Raw genomic sequence first — 23556 nt, forward strand, 5'->3', positions numbered from 1 at the left:
ACGTTCTGTAAGAAGCCTTTCCCTGACCCCCTTAATGCTGGTGCCCTTCCCCTGAGATTATCTACAGGTTATCCTGTATAGACCTTGTTTGTACATGGTAGTTTGTATGTTATCTACCCCCATTAGACTGTAAGCTCCTTTAGAGCAGAGACTGTCTTTTGCTTTTCTTGGTATCCCCAGTGCTTAGCACAATTCATGGCACATAGGATACAATTAATGCTTGTTGATTTGACCTATTTATCTTTTTACATTCTTCCATAGAAGTTCTGCCTAGTTGCCTGTGAAGGTTGTCTGCTGGTTCTTTTTTATATTTTCTGGACACTTAATCAGCCTGTTTATCTTTTATCACCTATTCTGCTTAAATCTACTCTGTGGCTTTCCATTGCCATTTGAGACAGTTAATAATACCAGGTCTTCTCTTTCAAACCCTTGCATTTTTTTCCCAGACTAATCATACATTTATACATATATTCAGGGTGTCCCAAAGACTTAACACAATCTACTTAAAACTGCACTAAGGTTTTGGGACACATGCATTGTATACATACATGTTTGCATACACTTAAAACTGCACTAAAACTTTTGGGACACCCTGTGTATATAAATATATTGTTATCCTGAAGAAAAGAAAATCCAGCAATTAGAAAGAATAAACCAGATATAATCACCTGACTCAAATAGCATTGGAAAGCCATAGAGTAGTTTAAATTAGAAGGAATAAACCGTTAGACTGTTTCAAAATAAATAGCCAGAAAATATAAAAAAGAACCAACAGACTGCCTTCACAGTTAGTTGGGCAGGCTCACTATGGAAAATTATAAAAAGATGGGTAAATCAAATCAACATGTGTTAAGTGTCTACTATAGGCCAGACACCATAGCACTCCCACATATGGAAATGTGTATATATACAGAGATATATGTGTATGTATATGTACAGGGTGTCCCTAAAGTCTGGACACATGGGCAAAAATGCATATTTTGAAATATTTGGAATATTAACAGACCTTAGCCCCCTTGACTTCTTTTTCTGGGGTATGCTAAAGGAGAAGGTGTACTCAATGAAAATCACAGATGTAACACACTTGATTGAATGCATAAAGAATGAATGTGCTAAAATTGATGACAATGTGGAGTTATTGCATCAAGCTCACATGAATCTTGCAAAGTGCATCAACCTTTGCATCACAAATGATGGAAATCATATTGAAGATGTTATTTGTTAATATTCCAATTAAATAAAATGTTGTTGAAAATTTCATTCATTTCATTTCTTGAAAATATGCATTTTTGCCTATGTGTCCAGACTTTAGGAACACCCTGTATATATGCACACATATACATATAAATATAGTGTGTGTACATACATATATATGTGTATGTTGGCTATATATGCATATAAATACAATATGCCTATATTTCCATGTGTAAGAGGAACCTTATAAGTAGTCTGTGATGTTTCTTATTCTAAAGCCTGAACCAAATTGTCCGTATCAGAAAACTCAATATGAGCTAGTGATTTAATTCAGCAAAATGTCTTTCATTGGCATTATCTGTTTTTTTGTGCAAAACAATATATCCCTATCATTATTATCTCCAAAATGCATATTAATTGATCTTTTCCTGTTCTAAATCACAAGCATTGCTGCCTAGAATAGAGAGACTTGTCAGTGTTTGATTACATAAAACTCAAACTTTAAATTCTAGCTAAGTCCATCCTGTGCCTCTGAGAAGACCGTTTAGTTTCTTGGAAAGTACCAAAAAAACCCAAACATTTTGGCTACTCTGGGAAGGTACTAAAGATAATCCCATGAGAGCTCCTCCCACAACATAAGGAAAAAAATGAAAGCTACGAAAACAATTCTCAAACAAGTCAACTACAGCAAAAATGAATGTTTCACCTTTGTCTTTGAATCCTTGGCACAGAGCGAGTGCTTGTCACAAGAATGTTCAGAGTCCTTGCCTTCTACTGCCCAAATAAGCCAACATTGACTTTAGACAGATGGGTAAACTACGTGAGATGCCCATACATCATCAGTAGGTGATAGAGGTGTGTCTGTATTCTCTCCTCCTGAGCTACACACCCAAATAGAGAGTAGCAAAAGAGACCTATTTCTTACAAAGCAGTTGGTAGGATCAGACTGGGCATGTAGACATGAGAAGGTACATATTAAAACTTTAAGAGGAAACTTAAATTGTTACTGAGGAAAAAATGTTGCCTTGTTAGCACAGCCATTTACAGCAGACCAAAGAAAATTGTACCTTCTTAGTCAATAAGCATTTGTTAAGGGCCTGCTACATGTAGGGCCTTATTAGAGAGGATAAAGAAAAGGAATGACTTCCTTGAACTATTGAGATCCTCTGAGGTTTTTTTTTTTGTTGTTGTTGTTATATTCTTGGGAGGTGTTGAAGGAGACATTTGTGTCAAAGTGGCATCACCCAGAAAGAAAAAGAAAAATTACAAATACAGGACAAAATAAGAGTCAGTTATGTTCTCCACAAACTCCACTTTCAACCTCCTTGATAAATCCTAATTGAGTGATTGAAAGAGCTAGATCTGCCTTCAAGTTTATGTAGTATCACAGATGATTTGATGTACTACTTTTTTTTAAGAAAATATGAGATGAACTGAAGAAAGTTTAAATCCACATCTAATATATGTATCTAAAATTTGGCATTTGAAATTGACACCTGGATTATTATTGAATTAGTTATTGAAAAATTAGATTGGCTTTTTTTTCCCCAAGATGCAACAAGTTTTCAAAATTTACAATGTTTTTCTATCACTGAATTATCCTTTTATTATGAAAAGGAGAGGAAGGCTTTTTACTGCTATATTTCTTGATGTTTAACAGATTCAAGATTTAAATGATTATAGATTCTAAACCTTAGGTGACCCTCAGTGAAAGTAGAGTGATTAGGGCTACCTGTATTTTGAGTTAAATAAGTAAATAGGAAAGACCAGGGCTCTTGGTGGCTTGGATTGGCTTCGAGTATAACCTCCTCTGTCAAGGGAAAGTCTTTTGGAAAGGGATAAAACCCAAATACCTGAGGCTTACTGCGATGTGGAAGAAGCCCTGGATGGAGGCAGCCATGTAAAATGATGTAGGTTTGAGCCCTAGCTGTTCCCTTCAAAAAGTGGAGTAAGGCTGAATTATAGAGAGCTTTACTAAGGAATTTGTGTACTGGGGATTTTTAGAGCTAGAAAGGGCATTAGAGGTAGATTTTACAGATGGAGGGACCTTTGGTCCAGAGACCTGAAACTGCTTGTTCAAATTTATCCCTAATGTCCTTCTTCCAGCTCTAAAAATCCTAAGATTGCAAATTCCTTAGTAAATTTCTCTGCAACATCACCTTAGGCTGCTTTTCCAGCTTTTATCTCACAATACTTCCCCTCACGTGATCTATATTGCAATCTACTTCAGCTTACTCATTAACTAGAGATATAGGTAACACTAACCTAATTTTACTGGGGATACCTAAGGTTTAGGTATTAAATTTATTATTTATTAGGTATTATTTATTAATTATTAGGTATTAAATTTATTTTAAAAACTCAAACGATTCCTCTTCCTTCTACAACTATAGGATATTTCAGTGATAATGAAAAAAATTAATTTTGCAAGCATTGCAAAAACATTTGCAAAAATTAGTTTGCAAACATATTGGGGGAAAAAGCAGGTGTCATCTTTTAAAGACTGACTGAGTATTATTGGTGTTGGTTTCAGATACCAAATGTCTGTTGTCCCCCAGCCATACTCCAGAAAAGCGGCTAGGTGGCACAGTGAATACAGCACTGGACTTGGATCTAGGCAGAACTGAGTTCCAGTCTTGCCTCAAAAACCAACTGCATGACCCTGGACAAATCACTTAGACTCCCGAAGCCTCAGTTTCCTTATCTCTAAAATAAGGATAATAATACCATCTACCTCATAAGATTGTTGTGAAAATCAAATGAGGATTAAAGAGATTTGTAAATCTTAAAGTGCTATATAAATGCTATTATTAATTCCAAATAACAGACCTTCATTTTTTTCTGTTCCTCACACCTTAACTGCCTTGTTCCATTCTCTCCTTCTTCCCTTCCCCCCAAACCCATCTTTGCCTTTTGAGATTTTACCTGTCATCCTCTGTGGCCTAGATGAGTTGTTACTGACAACTTCTTCCTCTTTTTTCTTTACCAGCTCATGGAGCTGGGTTAATTAATGGGTTTGTTCCCCAAGGGTCTGTCCTTGGCTGTCTTATCTCTTCTCTCATTATACTCGCTAATTTGCCAGTTTATTCCCACTACATAAATTACTGCTTCTCAGCAGATGGCTTCCAAAACTCAATCCTTAACCCTGACCTCTTAGACATTCCAGACCTGCATTTCTGGCAGTTCACTCCACTCGTGTGGCCATTCCTCCTGCACATCAAAATCGAGGATTCTCAGATGAACTCATTATCTTTCCTGCTAAACCTGCTCTTCCTACTGATTTTATTATTTCTGTCTGCTACACCACAGTTCACTCAGCCTCCTATGTTATAACCTTTAGTTTATCTCTGTTCTACTTTTCTTACCTCTACTTGCCGCCAGAAGACAAACTAGGAATAATCAGTGATTCATTCAACAAACAAACATTTGTTAAGTGCCCAGTGTGTGCCTAGCAATGTGTTAGGTGCTGGTGATCTAGAGAATGAAACAATCGTTACTCTGAAGGAGCTTGCATTCTAATGGGGAAGGTAACAACCTCATATATAAATATATACAACATACAGTTGTTTGGTTTTTTGCTGTAGCAAAGAATTGGAAACTGAAGCATACTCATCAAATGGGAAATAGCTAAACAAGTTATGGTGTATGAAATTAATGGCATACTGTATGTACTATAAGAAATGATGAAGGGGTAGTTTTAGAGAAACCTTTTAAGAGTTGTATCAACTGAGGCAGAGTAAACAGCACCAGGAGAACAGTTCATACAATAACAACAATATTATAAAAACAAACAACTTTGAAAGACTTAAGCGCTGATCAGCTGAGAGACCAAGCACTATTTCAGAGAATTTATAATAAAACATACTAATGACCCATTTTTTCATTTGCCGGTTTGCTGAGTAAGATGGACTGGGTTGGTGAGAGACTTGAGGCAGAGAAATCAGTTAGAAAGCCATTGCATGTCAGTGACTGGAAGTTTCAGTAAGGCAGAATTCAAGCTCATTATAAGGGAAAAGAAATGTCCCAAGACTTTTATCTAAGGAAAAGTCTTAGGAGATAATTAGGTAATTGCCTCCCCGCCTTCCTTCCTAGAGATCTTCCAAAAATGACCTCTGATATGCCTTCAGTTCTGAGATTCTGTCATTCTGTTACTGCCAATGAAACCTCCCCTGATCTCCCTCCCCCATCCAGTTCTTTTTTTCTTCATCTGAACTCTAGGAGCACGTTGTAACTCTCTTCGGTTTAGGTTCTGTTTGTGTTAAATTTGTATGTGCCTTATTTTCCCAATTAGATAGCAAGCTTTTGAAGACTCATAAGTGCTTTCCCTCCATTCTTCATCACGTGGTGCACATGATGGTGCTTCATATATGTTTGTTGAATTTTGAATGTTGAATGAATAAAGATGAATCAGGACATTCATCAGAAGCCTTAATATGAAGCTTTTAGGCTCCTCATTTTTCCTTCAAGAGAGGGAGAAGAATGAAGTACTTTCCCCCACACCCCATGTGTCATGGTTCTGAAATGTAAATGTTTTTCCTGTCTCTGAATCATCCTGCAGTCATGGAAAAGAGAGGACATTTTTTACTTAGTTGTTTGACATTTCACAGTTTATAGATCCTGTTGCGTCTCAGCAGTTTAATGCACTCAGCTTATGCTTCTTACTTATCTGCTAGTTTATATATTGGGCTCTGTGTTTCTGTTTAAAGATTATATCTCCTTAGTTACGAGCAAACTTTGTATTATTCAGTACAGGTGATTTATGACCTCATAGTCGAAGCAATTTTGTTTTGAGAGATTTCTTTATGCTCTGAACTCTATGGTTTCAGGTGCTCAGAGACTTAAACAGTTGTTGAATAAAGTAACAACCTCATTCAGTTCTACTAAGATAAACTTTGATGGACTTACCTGAGCACCAATCACTGAACCTGTTATTTTTCCTTTTACTCAGATTTCTGACTTGGCCATCTAGAATTTTAAGTAGGAAATAAAAACAGGTTTAAATTCTCCTTTCTTATTCAGTTTTGTTGAGTTTAATAGAATGAGATCGAAGAGTCACCAAGATTGTGTTTAGAAAGAAGTTATACTCATCTGATCAAAGTAGGACATTATGGTATGGGAAAGAGTAATACAATAGAAACCTAGTGTTCATACTTTAGAAGCTAATATGGCATGTCTTAAAATTCTTTCTCTGTGGAACCTTTTGCCTTGCTGAACCAAAATCACAAAATCTGAGTTGGAAAGAGCTTCAGAGGCCATGTAGTCCAACCTGAATTTGACCAAGAATCCCCACTGTAGAACTCACAAATGTGACTATCCAGCCTTCCTTTGAAGGGCACATCCTCATGCATTTTTAAATTATTCTAGTTGTTAGAAAGGTTTTTTTGTTCTTATATTAAGCTGAAATCTGCCCCTCTGAAACTTCTACCCATTGACTCTTAGATCTGCTCTCTAGAATCAAATAGAACCAATGTAATCCCTCTTCCACCTGAAAACCCTTCACACATTTTGCTGATCAATCAGTCAGAAAGCAATTATTAAATGCTATGTATGTCAAGTGCTATGCTAGACTTTGGGGATAAAAAGGCAAACACTAACCACCCCTTTAGTGATATGCTATAGAATTTTGCCAGTAATCAAAATCACGGTTACTGGCCCACATTTTGAATACATCCTTTCTCAGAAAATTGAAATATTTGTTTTTTTCCAGTCCTATGGTATTTCTGTTTTTTACAGTCTTTCAGAGATCACTGGCAACAGCTCAACAATCATAATTTTATATACTACTTCTTTAACTGGATTTGGTCATTGAATTTATCCTGTGCAGCAAGGGTGTCTCTTACTTGTCTCAGATATCACCTTCCCATTAATCATATTTGTTCTGTCCTTTCTAGGCCATTGTGCATTCTCCTTGGCAGAGAAAACAAAAGCAAAATTACAATTGATCATCATCTTCTTGCTCATTCATCCATTTTCATCATTTTATCTTCCCCAAGCAACAATCCTGTCCTTTCTTTGATTCTCTGTTCTTCCCTAATATAGATTAAAAAGCAAACAAAACAAAAAAAAAAACTCTTTAGTGCCCTCAACTTTATCCCTCAGTCTTAATTCATTCTAAACTTTGGCACTTCTGACATTATATTTTTAAATTTTGTTGTCTTATTTTGTTGGTGCCTTTTGTTTTTATATTATGTTATATTACTTCCAGGCAGTAAATGCAATATTCTAGACCTATGAAAGGTGAGAGATACATGCCAGAGTATGCCTTTCCTCTCCCCTGTCTTGTATATTCCAACATGACATAATTACTTCCCCCTCTCCGCCCAAGATTCATATCATTTCTACCAGAAACTATACAGATTTCATAGAAAATCATATACAAAAATCATCTTTCTTTGATGATTCTGGAGTCATTTAAGAATCGTTCCCTTCCACAAAGTCATGAACACCAATTTTCATTGTATAGGGTTCAGGAGAAAAAAAAATGTACCTTTGAATTTCATTTTTGTCTGAATCTAAATAAGCAGCAATGTCTTATAAATTAATTCTTTTGATTTCTGCTTCACAGAATTGCCATTACTTTCTGAAAGTGTTGATGTTATTATTTCTGATGTCCCATTTGGAAAAAAATTTAAATTAGGAAAAGACATAAAAAGCATTCTTCATGAAATGGAAAGGCAAGTATAATATATTTTCACTATTTGTGTTATGTTTGCAGACACTGTTTAGACTTTATGGTCATTTTAATATGTATCATTTAACAAGATTAAGCAAAATGATATCTCATTCTACAGTCTCCTTATTTGTCATGGGTTGAGTTTGAGTCTGCCATAGCCATTTTCTAGAATTTCAAAGTTAAATATGACCTAATTAAAGCTAGATGGCTCAGTGGATAGAGCACTGAACCTGGAGTCAGGAAGATCTGAGTTCAAATTCAGCCTTAGACACTTAGTAGCTGTGTGACCCTGAACAAGTCACTTAACCTCTGTTTGCCTTCATCCACTGGAGGAAAAGAAAACTCTATGGATAGTAATGTATGTGGATTCATGTAGAGTCAGACATGACTGAACAACTAAACAAGAAATGTGCTGGGCACTGTGCCAGAATATAAATACAATGAATGAAACAAGGATCTTACGTTCTAATGGGGAAGATAACAAGTTATGTATGTACTGAATAAATATTAAAAAAAATACAAAGTAGTTAAATATGAGGTAGATTAGAGGGTACACTAGAAGCCCAAGGGCAGAGAAGAGGGAATCAGGAATGGTTTCACGTAGAAGATAGTTCTCCAGAGTTATCTTTGAAGGGATTCTCTGAAGTGGAGTTGTAGGGGAGCACATTCCAGGCATGGGGGCAGCCAGCACAAAGACCCCAAGACAGGAGCTGGGAGAATTAGAGAGAAGGCCAGGGTCATGTCCAGTGGGGCCAGGTTGTAAAGGGCTATGCAGCAAAAGAACTAACAGCTAGCCAGCGCACTTTATACTTGATGCTCCAGGGAATGGGGAGCCTCCAGAGGCACAGGGGTAAGCTCTGCTCTGAAGGAAAATCACTTTGGCCACATTGTGGAGTGGTGAGAAAATTGAGTCAGGAAAACCAATCAGGAGGCTATTGCAGTAATCTAGGCGAAGTGAAAAGGGCTCAAATTAGCTTTCTCTGTGTGAGCAGAGAAAAGGAGTCAGAAGCAAAAAGATATTCGAGGTAGAAACAAAGATTTGCCAACTGATTGGATATGTAGGGTGAGGGAGAGTGAGGAGGGTATCGCCAGCACCAACAGTGTCTGAGGCTGAAGAGAGGTCAGTGAGCAGGAGAACTGAGACAAGGCCATTAGATTTCACAATTAAGAGATCACTGGTAACTTTGGAGAGAGCAATTTCAATTGAGTGATTCAGTTGGAAGCCAGATTGTAGAAAGAGTTGTTAATGGTACTATCCTATCCCCTTCATCCATAATCTTTCAGTTTTATTCCTGCATAGTATTTTAAAATCACATGAATTACCTTGTACTTTGCACATGCATTAATTGGAATAGAAGTTAATTATTTGGCTTGTCTTTTCTATAGAGTAGAAATAGATAATTAAAATGAATTTCATACTGGTGAATTTGGTACAGAAGATCCTAACTAATTAGCTACATCCTAGGATTTAAGTTGATAAAATTAAATTTTAACTTGAAAGTACTATATAATCCTTTAAATATAGTAATCTGGGTTTTATGTATCCAAATAAGAATGAACTGTTCATACCAATTATATCTTCTTATTACAGAGTACTTTGTGTTGGAGGGACTACTGTATTATTGCTTAGTGAAGACCTCCACAGGAACCTACAAGATTTAAAGGAAAGTAACATCATATGGAATTCTAGTAAGGACAACACAAATGAATTCAAAATTGTAAAGTATGTGAATGCTGAAGAAAAACATGGAATTGAAGAGAATGTTTCATCTTTGTTCCAAGACCATAGACAAGACTGTTTGGACAAAAGGCCACTTTTTGGCACCTTGGTACAGATGGAATGCCACAAAGTTAGCCTTGGAAGAACCGAGGCATTCATATCAAAATATAAGAAAATTCATGCTTCTGGACTATAACAGCCTTCTTAATTTGTTTCAGGTTATAAGTTTAGCAGTTTAGTTTTAGGTGTACATTGGTAGAAGACCAGTGATCTTTATACCACAGTCCACGTAAGTAAATTCCATTAAAATTATTCCATAAATGAGCAGTGGAAAGACCTGCCACCACTGAAACTAACCTTCTCCTCTTCTCTTCACTCCTTGCCTCTGCCACAGCTTCCATGAACTTAGCCAAATGGCCAGTCAGCCAGGAAAACATGACCACTGGGGCATCTTTACTCTTTGCTTTCCCTGAGCCCCTCCCCGGTTAGAGTCACCCAGAATCTATTGAGAGTACATTAATGCTCACATGACTTCATTGAGATGGGAGTCACAATTCTGTTCTTTCTGATGAATTAGAGGACCACTAACCAGGCCTTACAATCTGCTCTACCAGTACCTCCTATGGTTATATTTGTAAAGCACTTACCACAGGTGCCTGGCACATAGTAGGTGCTTAATAGGCCTTATTCTCTCCCCTCCCATCCCATCTTCCCTCTTGTTTGCATCTATACCCTCCTGACACCACCCCCACTGTATCTGACCTGTTAATGGAACTTAAGGACCAGCTGGGCCTGGCCATCTGCCCTGTTGATGCCTCTTAGGATTTCCAGACCTTCCCATCCTCACTGCACCTTTCTTTTAGGCATTGTCACCTCCCCAACTAGAGTGGGAGCTCTTTGAGAGCAAGGACAATCTCACTTTTGCATATGATTCACCCATGATTAACACACTGAGTGTCACATAGTAAATGTTTGATAAATGCTTTCTCATTCATTTCATTCATTCATAGATCCTCTCTTTAAAATGTCTGCTTTCATAGTGCTTTGCTTATTAAAGAGATTGAGTGTTTTGTATTAACTAAAACATCTTGAAAATGGTATTATAAATGATAGAATTTAAAGAACTGGCACTGGTGCTCTCTCAAAATATGAGGTACGGCTCCCCTAAACACTGTTTACTAGGCAGGCATTTCATCAAAAAAAATAAAGATTTTTGATATTTTTAGTAGTTCAAATTAAGTATATTGCAAGCAAGTATGATATAGCACAGAATGGATGCTTTATATTATAGCTCATTTTATAAATAGATTCTTATTTTCTTAAATGGAAGAATATTCTGTGAAGCTGTTTTGATATGAATCTAGAGTTTTATACATCCTGTGCTTTTCTTCTTTGTAAGAATGAGAATTATTTTCATTTTCAGTATATTGTGTCACCCATATTAAGGATAATGTCAGTGAATTGATCGTGCAAATGTCAGCAGTACCAACATATTTATGATAATAAAAAATACAACTTATTTTTAAAGTGTTGTGCTATTGTCACTTTTATGTAAAGACCTCCATTTCCTCACTTTCCCATCATTTCAGGGGAGATCTGGAATTATGAGAAATGAGGAAATTTTACTTTTAGTGATAATAATCTTCCCTGATTCATGAATATATGTAGCAGAATGATAAATTCTTCCTTCCCTGTTGTGGTGCAAGTAACAGCAATAGCATTTTAAGGTTTGACACGAGTAATCATACTTGCTTACCTGTATGTAGGAAGTTAAGGTTAAAGAATAATAGTTCGTGTGTGTGTGTGTGTGTGTGTGTGTGTGTGTGTGTAAGTAAACGTTGTTTAGTCATTTTCAATCGTGTCTAACTCTGTGACCCTGTTGGAGGTTATCTTGGCTGAGATGATTTGCCATTTCCTTCTTCGGCTTATTTTACAGATGAGGAAACTGAGGCAAACAGGGTTAAGTGACTTGCCCAGGATCACACAGTTCATACGTGTCTGAGGCTGGATTTGAACTCAGGAAGATGAGTCTTCCTAACTCCAGGCCCTGCACTCTGCCACCTAGCTGCCAGAAGTAAATACATATATGTATCTATGTGCATATATGTATACATACATATATGTGTGTGTATATATTATATGTATAATAGGTAACCTTTTATAAGCACCTACTACGCGCTAGGCACTATTCTAAGTGCTTTACAGTCATCTCGTTTGATCCTTACACCATCCCCACTTTAGAGATGAGGAAACTGAGGCAAACAGATTAGTTGACTTTCCCAGGGTCACACAACTAGGCTGGATTTGCACACTGATCTTCCTGACTCCAAACTCAGTTCTCTATGCACCGCACCACCCGGCTGTATGGGGCATTCAGAAAGGACTAGCATGAAGGCTTGCCAGAGTGCTTTTCAGGCCTCCTCATCCACCTTCAACGTCCACTTTTCATCCAACTCTTGCCTGTGGCTTCGAGAAGCTGTGACATGCAAAGCAGCCACACTTCAGTAAAAACCATCTCAGCAGGTGGGTTAGCCAGTAACCAACGGGCCTCCAGCCGTCAGTGAGTTAGGGGAACGTCTATCTTGGCCAAGCATGTGAAGACTTCCCCCGGCAGAATGGGCAGATGAGAACAATTTGTTCCAGTGGCCATGAAGGCGGCTGAAGCAGGTGCTGTGGAGGGCTTAGAGCTTGGTCAGACATCGAAGATGCCAAGGTCATTCACTGCATCCATCTTGGGTCATCCTGACTTTTGTCTTGTCACTGGGCTTTGATTACTCTGGAAGAGAGGGTGAGGCTGACAACTTTACTCAACTACCTCACTTAAATCTACCTCATACGCAAGTCAAGACATCACTGTAATGTCATTGCTCCTCTTTGAAAACAAAGGATGAACAACAATATATATGTGTGTGTCTATACGTATACATACATTAATATACATATGTACACACATATATACGTACACATACATATAATTTACTTCAACAAAATTCTACTCCGATGCCTCATCATGGCATAAAAAATGGCCCTTTCTTCTTAAATGTTATCCAAACAAAGCAAAAATTCTAGCAGGTCCTCTCAAAGTTATAACAACCCACTGACAGTCTGTAGGCCTGCCTGACAGCTTAATTGAGTCTCCAGGTGGGCTGCAAGATTGATAAGTTCTTCAGTCATGGTCTGACCATCTACTAAGGGAAAAATGGGCTGTGATCAGCAGAGGGCATACCCGCACCAGTAAAATCCTGGCTGCATTAAACCTTTACAATTTACAAAGCACTCTCCTCACAACGTCCCTGGTATATATACCTGCTCTGATCTGGCATCCCATGTCATTTATATTTTTTACTCTATCCCATTTTGTAATTGCAAATTTTAGTCACTTAGAAAAAAACCCACCCCAAACCAAAGACTTTGGACAATATGTCCTATCCTTTTCTTTCCAATTTACTTGTTCCTAGGCCTGATTTTTAGGGGAACGATTTTGTGTGGGTGGACATCTGTGTGGGTGTAACCAAGTTGCAGCAAACAGCAGGTAGAAAAATGTGTTTTTCACTGACTTGGCTAGCATCAGTGTAAATTACAAGAGCCAACATAGCAGTCCCAGGGATCTTAATAGACTTCTGTCATCTAATGCCCCATTTTTAGTTTCTGCTAACATTTGTCCATGCAATGAATGAGAAGTGCTTTTGAAACTTCGCAGAAATGGGACATCTTGTATCTTAAATATTATTGAATCATACGATGAAGAATTTTTTTAGATTTTTTGTAGTATTTCAGAATTATAAGCTGGTGTCCCATTTTCACCTTTCAGAATTATACACGCAGCATGGACTTCGAAATGAAAAGTACACATATATTTTCAGATTTCTTACCTTTGCCTTTGTGGTTTTGACTGGTTTTCTCACGTATACTCACACTTAAATAGGTACAGCATACGTTTTTATGTAGTACACAAGCCTGACATAAAGAAACAATATTTTACATTCATTTAAAATAACTGGAAGGTCCATTTATTTTTTTTTAATCAGCCTTACATAAACATGTACTTTTAAAATAAATAACTTATTGTAGGTGATTTGGGGTGGGGGTTGGGGTGGGCAGTTGACAATAGTTCTATCCCATACTGTGATTAATTTTCTGCTATCACGTGGGCCCAAACTGTAACGTCTTAGTAATAATTGAGCTGAACCCTTGTGAAGATGCAATATTTGACAATAGGGTGATAAATTGTGAAGGTTAACAAATAAATTGAAGGTGCTTCTTTGGCTCCTCCAGCAGGAACCAAAAGGTTCTGGGTCTGAAAATACAGTAACAATAAGTCAAAAGCAAACCTAACAGCTCTGTGGGTGAGAGCTATAGAACAGAGATATAGATGTATAGATATAGATATAGGTGGGTGTGTGTGTGTGTGTGTGTGTGTGTGTGTGTGTGTGTGTGTGTATTCAGTAGAACCTGTCCAACAGGGAAGGCCTTGTCTTCCTGGTGAAATCAACTGGGAGCCCTCCCTCCCCCCAGACCAGGAGTAGAAGCAGAAAAGAAATGGACTCAAGAATCAGGAGATCTGGATTTAAGTCCTATTTCTTCATCTGCAAAATGGGGGAGATAATGCACTACTTCCCTCCCAGGGGCCATAGGGAGATCAAAGTAATACAAGCTTAAAGGCAAGCCTTGTATATCCTTCAGCATATGACAGTCTATTGAATATAGTAGGAAATTAATCAGTGGTTTTTTTTTTAATTAATTAATGAGAATGTTTAAAACCCTAGAATCTTTTGGAATCATCAAACCCTTGTGAAGCCCTGCATAAAAGTCAGTTAGTAGGAGACACAGAATTTTTAGGTGCATAGACGGGGGAGAGAAGCCTGGACAAAAGCATAAAAGCTTCTGGTGCCTGTAAGAATCAGGGCAAAAACGTTTCACTCCACGGGTATGCCCACAGTGAGGTATGCATGGGAGTATTGCTCCACAACAAAAATTCAGTGTCCCCTGGCTAGCAAAGAACAACATACAAAACCTCTCTGTTGGACAGCAGAGCCATGGAAGCATTGTACAGGTCAGGGATAACAGAGGGTTGGAGTGAAAAAAGACTGAATAAATTTGTGTAACAAGACTGGCAGATAATAAATGATCACCTACACAAACAATGATCCCAAAATATTAAAAGAGAAAAGACATCAGGAATCTGAAAATATTATGGCAATTTGTTTTGTTTTTGCATGTGTGTTTTTGGCAGGGCAATCGGGTTGAGTGACTTAACCGATGTCACACAGCTAGTACATGTGTCAGTGTCTGAGGCCGGATTTAAACTCGGGTCCTCCTGACTCCAGAGCCGGCACTCTACTCACTGCGCCACCTAGCTGCCTCTGTTATGGCAATTTAGACAAAGGCAAGGCCTTGATCACATATTCATTCTAGCGTGCAGTAGGTCATCGTGGGACAAAAGACTTTGCATTTTAGATTAGGTGGGATTCAAGAGCTACTACCTCATAAGTGGTCCTCAAGAGCTTCTCAGGAAGCTTCAGAAGAATCTCAAAAGCATCGTTGCCTGGCACTTGAGACCCTCCACAATCTGCCCCTGCTCTGCCTCTCCAGCCTTATCTCATTATTCATCCCTTTCCACTCCCTCCATGTTCCAGCCAAGCAGAGCTAGTCTGTCTGTCTTCTGAATACACCCTATGCTTTCTTGCCTCCATGTTCTTACATTGTTCCCTGTTCCCGTAAGGACTTCCTTCTTTTCCCTTTTGGATTCCTATCCACCCTTTAAAGCCCAGCTCAAATGCCACCTATACTACCTTTCTAATCACCCTGGTCAGTAATGACCTTCCCCTCAGACCTCATAATGCACTTTGTTATGTACAGCTATCTCTTGACTCTGTCCCCCATGCCTGGAATGCTCAATCTCTTTCTCTCTCAATCTCTCTCCCTCTCTCTCTCTCTTCATCTCCAACTCCCAGCTTCCCTGGCTTGACTCAGCTCAAATCTCACCTTCTGAAGGACCCCTGTCCCAGTCCCTCCCATTGGTAGTGCCTTCCCTCTAAAGTTACTTCCCATTCACACTGTATGTATCTTGTATGCACAAGGCTATCTGCTACCACATTTCAGTGGATATGGTCTCATCGATATGGATATTTCTTACCATTAGTGGGACAATCTATCCATGCATCCTCCTGATTAATTCTTGTCCTTGTTCACCCAATGTGCTAGATTCCTTCCTCTGGGACTTTTTTTTTTCTATTTCATATGTTACCAGTGCAAGACTTGGACTATCTTACTTTCCCTCTTGCTACATGACTGGCTGGCCATTTTTATTACAAATTCACCCTCTTACCCAATAAACTCCTGCAAATACCTCTGTCTCAAGGATAAGTTATAAACTCCTCCACTTAGGTTTTAAAGTCTTTTATAAACTGGCCCCAACCTACCTTCTTAGCTTTATTATGTAGTTACTGTACTTCCCGCATTCTACTGTCCAGCCAAAGTGACCTTCTTGCTATTCCATAAGCATGATCCTTGCTCAATGTCCCAAAATGCCCTCCCTCCTCCTCTCTGACATATAGAATCCTTTGCTTCCTTCAAGACTCAGCTTAAGCTTTATTTTCTATATTAAATTTTCTCGACCCTCCTCCTGCCCTCATTTGTTAGTGCCCTCTTTCCCAAAGCTCTCTTGTATTTGCTTTGTATTTATTCTGTATATCTTTGTATACGTGTGTCTCTCCTGGTGGAATGCAAACTCCTTAAGGGCAGGGACTGTTCTTTTTTTTTTTATTTTGTAGCCCAAGTGCCTAGCATAGTGCCTGGCACATAGTAGGACTTAATGTTTGTTGAAGTATTGACTTACTGATTGATTGCTCCAAGGTCTCCTCCAGCTTTAAATCTATGATTCATCATTCTCCTGGTTTTTTTTTTCTAATATGGCTTTTAAAAAAATCTTGTTATCCTTAGCTGCCCTCCTTGCTAACCTTGCCTCATTTCGAGCAATTCCTCCATTATCTGCTATTAAGGTGTTAAGGTTGGGCCTGATGCTAGTACTCTGTTTAATTCAGGTTTTATTTAGGGGTGAAATGAGCCACTCAAAAATCATTGAACAGTTAACAAAAGGAGGTTTATTTTGCCCTAATAGACCAAAGGTATTCAACAAGGATGCAGTGGCACTTAGCTTATGTAGACATGTGCCCCTTCATCTCCATAAGGTGGTCAGCAGGAGAGGGTATAGTGACCAACATGGTCTTCAGACATCCATCAAATTAGAGGGTCCCTCTTGAACTCCATTTGGATGAGACTTTGGAAATCAGAAAGCTTTGTCAAAGGAGTCCATGGCCAACCAGGTGAAGGGGTGGGGTGGGAAGAGAAATCTAGTCCTATTACACCTGCTCTTGCTTCCTTGTTCTGTATACAGTATATATGTTTTTTAAAAAGCTAAGTTGATTTGTGAATTTCCTCTGCATCCACATCAGTTACTCTTCCAAAAATTCCTATTTTTCTTCTTCCTCCTCACCTTCAAAATGCTTCTAATCCCTCCTTGGCTGACTTTCCATATAGAATTTTAGGCCAAGAAATCCAAGTTATCCTTTCTCTGAACTCTCTGAAATCTGCTCTCCCCAATCTAGGGTTCATGTCAAACAATGCTCAACTTTCCTAGTATCTATTACAGATTCTAAGATGAAATGGACCCTTACCCTCAAGGTTCCCATCACTTCCATCCCAGCAACAAGATCTTCGCTGTTAGAAAAAAATAGCATTTCCTTCCACAGTTCTTCCATATTTTGAAGGATAAAATAATCCTTTATTCAAAGTTAAGAAATTGTTAGCTAACTTGCTTTGAGATGAAAGAGATCTAGCAAGTGTCTACTCTATTAAAACTCCTTATTAATACTACATGTCACCTCAGAGTTAGATTTATGAACTATTTCCCAAATTCATTATCTATATCCTCTTTCTTTTCAGGTGGTCTATAGTAAACTCAGATGACAATACTGATTCTTTTTCTGCCTTCCTTTATCTTCACCTATATTCTCTCCATTATGCTTTCCTCCTTTGAGTTCTTAGATTCTTCCTAGGAAAATATTATCTTGCTATACAGTGCTACTCTTTCCCAGCTTTTAGTTATCTTGTTCCTTTTGAATGAGGCATAAATATACATATATATATATATATACATATATATATACACACACACACACACACATAGATATATATGCATATATCTATGTATATATACGTATATATACATACTCTTCCAGAGCCATATTCCAGTATGGGTCTAATTCTACCAAGTCTCAGTGATGCCTGCAAACTCAAATTTGCCTGCTTGCATTAGGATACATAATTTACCCTGTTTTTCATCCAATTCGAGAGACCTGAATTTGAATCCTGCCTCTGCCACTTACTACCTTTGTGACCATAGGCAAGTCATTTCTCCTTGGTTTTCTCAGCTGCAAAATTAGGTAATTAGACTAGGTTTTCTCTAAGCTTGAATGCAACTCTAAAACCCCATAAGGTGATGATAAATTAGTTGAAGGACACTAGACAAATATATCCAGACTGGGGAAATTAAAAACTCCTATCTCCCAAGCTAGACAAAACTAAACTCAGTGTACCATGGCCATAATTTTCTATATATTGTAGTTTAATTTGTCCTTTCCACCTGTGATAGAGCAGTTCTTAATGCACTCAGGACAATCTGAACCTGTGTTATTATTATGATAACCTAGTAGAAGGAAGTATTTGGGAGAAACAGGCAAGGAAAGACAAGAAGCCCAAAGACAGATCTCAGGTCCTTTGCTGGTATCGGAAAACTACCCATGCTGTTATATAAGGCAAATGATACAGGAAAGGCACACTCTGAACTCTGAAAATCAGGACGGGGTGGGGCAAAAGAGAAGGATTGAGAAGAGGAGTCAAGTGTAGTCCATGGAAACCAGCAGTTAGAACAACTGATGAGTGGCCAATGTTCAAAAAAAAAAAACAAACAGTTTGAACTTTCAAAGTACTTCTTGTTACTTTGTTATGTGAAGAATTTTTTAAATTAAGATTCCAGAAATTCATTACCCTTAGGAAATTCAGAAATTCTGGAATCTATTTTTGCCATCTGAGCATTTCAAACAGACAAAGTGGATAAAGTCAGGAAACTGGGTTTAAATCTTACCTCCCACACTCATTAGGGGTAAGACCATGAGGAGTCACTTGAACATCTCCGAGCTTCAGTTTCCTTATGCATAAAATGGGGATAGTAATACCTAGAATGTCTCATTAAATTGTTGTAAAAATCAACAAATTAAAAATTTGCTATATTATTGTCAGTTCTTATTATTTTTGAAGGGTTATTATAGTACGGTGATCAGAGGACCAGCCTTGGAGTTAAGAAGACCAGAATTCAAGGGCTGCTTGTGATGAATACTGGCATGTGACTTTGGGGAAACCATGTTTCTTCTCCCTACAAATATCTAAGAAGATCAATCAGATAGTTGGCCAATTTGTGACAGTGGAAAGATTTTCCATACCAGAGAGTCCCTCACACCAATAAAATCATGGGTCCAAACTCACAATCCCAAATTATTATTGCTTAAGAGTGTTATTTGTTTGTTTTTCTTTAAGCTCCCTCAGTCAGTAGAGTTTTCCCAAAGTATAGCCATTCTCTGCCTCATTTCTTAGCTAGCCTTGATCACTGAATGGGTATGGCCTCAGTCTGAGACCTGTTAAAGACCTTAGCTTGAAGAGGCCAAGGTTTCCCACTGCATCCAAGGGCATCTCCAGTCGTCCTGATCTATATCTTGACACTGGACCCAGATGGCTCTGGAGGAGGAAGCGAGGCTGGTGACTTTGCACAGCCCTCCCTCACTTAAATCCAAGTCACTTGCATATCATGGCTTGTCTCCCTGATGTCATGGTCCTCTTCAAGAAGGAAAGACAAACAACAACAACCCAAAGTATAGGAAATTGGGGCAAATTCTTCCCTCTCCTGCCCCCCATATTCAAGTTGTCTCTCTCTCCACTCTTGTGATGGGGGAGGAAGAGATGATGATAAAAATTTAAAAATATATATACATTAAATCAAAAAGTAAAAACACTCCTGAGCCTCTTATCCAAGTAATAAGTTAATAAACTTTCCTAGTCGTATTGAATGAGGTAGAATGCATGGGACTGGCCCTCTTCTCTTCCTCTGAGCCCTGGATCAGCACCAGGTAATCTATAATAATAATAATATAATAGTTAGCATTGACATCACACTTTAAGGCTTGCAAATATATTACAAATATCTCATTTGAGCCTCACAGCCATTATATAATGGTGGTTTATAAATGAGGAAACTGAATATGAGAAAAGCTAATGACTTGTCTAGGCCCAAACAACAAGTGACCAGGCCCTTTGGCCAGGCATGGATAAAAATGCCTCCTTCCCCGAATTCAACAGAGATAGACTAAGTATTAGATAACATCCCTAGAGAATCAAGGGGATAGTAAAATGAAGCCGATTAAGACACAGAAACTCAAGTCTGTCAAATATAAAAAGATGTCATGATCTTCAATAACCCTGTCTCATCCTGTTTAAGCAGGTCCCTTCTTGCCCCTGACCTATCTCTAGGACTAGGCACAGAGGCAGCTGGTGACATTGTCGTTAGAGTGCTGGGCCTGGAGTCAGGTAGCCCTGAGTTCAAATCTCATCTCAGACACTCATTAACTGTGTGACCCTGGGCAAGTCACTTAATCTCTCTATGCCTCAGTTTCCTCAGCTGTAAGATGGAGATAATAATTGCTTCTGCCTCACAGGGTTATTGTGGGGATTGAATAAGATAATGTTTGTAAAAAAAGAAGTTCCAGGCATATATTAGGTGTTTAATAAATTCTTGTTCCTTCCCCCCCAAATTCCCCAGTACTGTATTGGGGATGCCTAGTAGTTATACCTCTATCTGGCTACAGATATGGCCTACATCCTCTTCTGATCATAGCTTAACTTTAGAAAATAAAGAAACTATACAGCAGCAGCTCTGATCCAAGAAAATAAGGGTTCAGTTTTTCACAATGGAACCATGCTCTTTACTCCATTTGATATGTTTATCTATAGGACTGTGCTTGCTTTCATCCTGTCCCATCACCAGTCTCTTAATTATTCCTCATTACTACCTTCTAATAATAACAGTGCATCTTTACATAGCACCTTTGAGGTTTTCTCACAACAATCCTCTGTAGTTGGTAGTACAGTTATCCCTTCCACATCTGACATTTCAGTTTCGATGTATCGCGGGTCGGCAAAAGAAATTAAATGGGAATTTGGGGGGAGTTTTGGGGCACGTGAAAGTCAACAGATGACACAGAAAAAGTTTAGAAACTCAGAAATGCATAAAATATATGTACAGTATTATATAATATCAAACCAAAATTTACAATAAGGAACTGTAAACACTCCATAAAAGAAAAAGAAAAAATTCAGACTTCTTCTCTGGCACACCTTCTTTTGGGAGGGCCAAAACATTTTACATGGATTTTCCAGATTGCAGAGGCACTGCAACCTTAACCCCCACAAAATGGAATGGATAACTGTATAAATGTTAGTACTCCCACTTTAAAGATAAGCAAGCTGAGGCTTGTAGAAGTTAAGTGATGACCAGGGTACCGCGTTGAGCCTCAGGGCAGGGACTTCGAGACCCAACCGCTTTTTGCTGTCCTACACAGCTGACATCCTCTAGAGTCAGAACTGCTCAGAATGCTCACATGTCGTTCCATGGTGAGCCTGATGAACACACTTCTAAAGATTTCACTTTTCGTTCTTTCTTTGTTATGTTGTGTACAAGTCTTCAGGCATGTAATTATCCAGCACAGAACCAGCTGCTCAATCGTTACTGGGTACGAGCTTGACATTTTCTTTGACACCTTCTTTGGTTCTGTAGGCGTTCCACAGACCCACACTGGGGATGATTGTTATTAGTTATATTCAGGATTTTTCAAAAAATAACCAAAAAAATGTGCTCTCTGTAAGATGAAAGCTTTGGCCTCCCCCCAGCAGTGATTTTGGTTTTCTTTAGCAGGAAATAGGAAAAGAGGAACTGACAGAGGGTATTAATTGTTCACTTCCAGGCCATATGGCTGACCTAGCTCCCCAGGTTAACCCCCACTTGTCCTGTGCTTCCCTCTCTCCTAGCCTATTTTTCTTCAGAAGGGTCCTAGTTTCTCTGCGCTTTGCCCCTCTTTATGTCCTGACTCTGTCTGGAATGTTCTTTATTTAAAATCTAGCCAGTCCGTTGCATCCATATCACATTAACCACATTGTTATCTGCCCTCAATTACCTTTCACAGTTGGATAATTTCAATTCTTTAGCCTTTTTTATTGGAGTCACCTGTTGGCACAATAGTAATTTACTGGAAGCTTACGGGTAGCATATAAAAAGGTGATTGATATTCCATAAATGTGCTTGCAAGAGCATGAGGGGGTCAAGGGGACAGCCTTGGTCTACAAAGTCCACATACCCTAGCTGAGGAATTGGACCGCTTGGATCACATTCCCTGATAATGGCTCCTTTTGTAATCTCAGGTAAATGCCAAATGACCTCAATGTCCTCATTTTAAAAATGAAAATAATAACCAGGCTTTATCAACTGCCCAAGAATGTGTGGTGTTATATCAGAAAGGAAAAAATCCACTGGACTCAAAGTCACGAAGACCTGAGTTTAAGTGCCGGCTCTGACGCTGGGCGACCTTAGGCAAATCACCCGGCAGCCCTGAGCCTTTGTTTCTCATTTTCAAAATGGAAATATGCACATTGGTACTTAGAAGAGAATCCAGAAGAGGGGTTCTTAATTATTTTTGTGTCCTTGACTCCTTTGGCAGTCTGGTGAAGCCTGTGAACTCCTGAGAATAATGTTCTTAAGTGTATAAAATAAAATTCATAGGATTACCAAAAAAAAAACCCCAGTCATATAGTGAGAGAAATTATTATTTCTCTATTGTGTTGAATAGCTACTTATTCAATTAGGACCAAGATTTTTTCCCTTTTTCTACTACCTCATCCAGGAATTGATCAGTGTAGGAAATCTTGCTCAAAGTGTTACCCTGCTAGGAAAGCTAAGATCTAATCAAAGACAGTAAAGAAATTCTAAGTTTAGGCGAATGGGTGGATTCCCGCTCACTGTCTCTACTCAGACAGGTCTGGGAAAATGTGGACTCTTCCCTTTGTCAGACAGGTGATGTGGAAATTGATAAATCTCTTTGGCCAAGATTTGGGTGCTCAGTGTCACATACCTCAAGATACACAGTGGAGTAAGTCCATCTCTCATTAATTACATCAGAGTTGATTGCCACCCTCAGGAACATCTGCTCTTCCAAGGGCACATAAACTGTGAGCCCACTACCATGATTTGTCTTTAGCATTCATGGATGTTACTGACCCATTTTATTGGTAACATACTAGCATTATTAATAAAACGATTATTACCCAGAAGCTATGTCTTATGACCTTTTTAAACATCACAATAGAAATACAGTTATCAAAATATTTTTGTAAGTGTTCATGTGCCCCAGGTTAAGAACCTCTGAAAGGCAACCAGGGCGGTGAAGAACCTTAAATTCTCGCCATAAGTATCTGTTAGAGGAACTGCGCACACAGTCTGGAGAAGAGAAGACTTAGGAGGAATATGATAACTGTCTTCAAGTAGTTGAAGGTCTATCACCTGGAAGGGGGATTTGACTTTATCTTTTTAGCTCCAGGAGTCTGAACTTGAAGCGAGAGGTGAAACTTGTGTCAATCCTGACCAAATGACCAAAGAACCACAGCAGGTCTGTAACTTCTGTTAACTCTAAAACACTGGAGAGCTCACATAGGTTATCATTCTAAAAATGAAAAATAAAAAAAAATTCTAAAAATGAAATAAAATAAAACCGAAGAGCTAACAGTGATTATAAGCAAAAAGCTTTCTTTATTCCATTGGAGGAGGGAAACTAGACATATATATGTGCTGGCCCACCCCCCACTAGGAGAC

The 23556-nt window shown here is 38.5% G+C and overlaps 1 protein-coding gene across 2 annotated transcripts in view; it reads left to right on the top strand.

Moving 5' to 3' along the window:
• Nucleotides 1–11090, top strand: part of THUMPD2 (THUMP domain containing 2) — a 53815-nt gene extending 42725 nt beyond the window's left edge. For both annotated transcript variants that reach the window (XM_036752318.1, XM_036752319.1), the window contains 2 exons: nt 7760–7868; nt 9459–11090. In XM_036752318.1, the coding sequence (XP_036608213.1) occupies nt 7760–7868; nt 9459–9783 (434 nt within the window). In that variant the 3' untranslated portion in view covers nt 9784–11090. The remainder of the gene's footprint in view (nt 1–7759; nt 7869–9458) is intronic.
• Nucleotides 11091–23556: the final 12466 nt, after the last annotated feature.

The sequence above is a fragment of the Trichosurus vulpecula genome, chromosome 3, assembly GCF_011100635.1.
Source record: "Trichosurus vulpecula isolate mTriVul1 chromosome 3, mTriVul1.pri, whole genome shotgun sequence".
Classification (NCBI taxonomy): Eukaryota; Metazoa; Chordata; class Mammalia; order Diprotodontia; family Phalangeridae; genus Trichosurus; species Trichosurus vulpecula.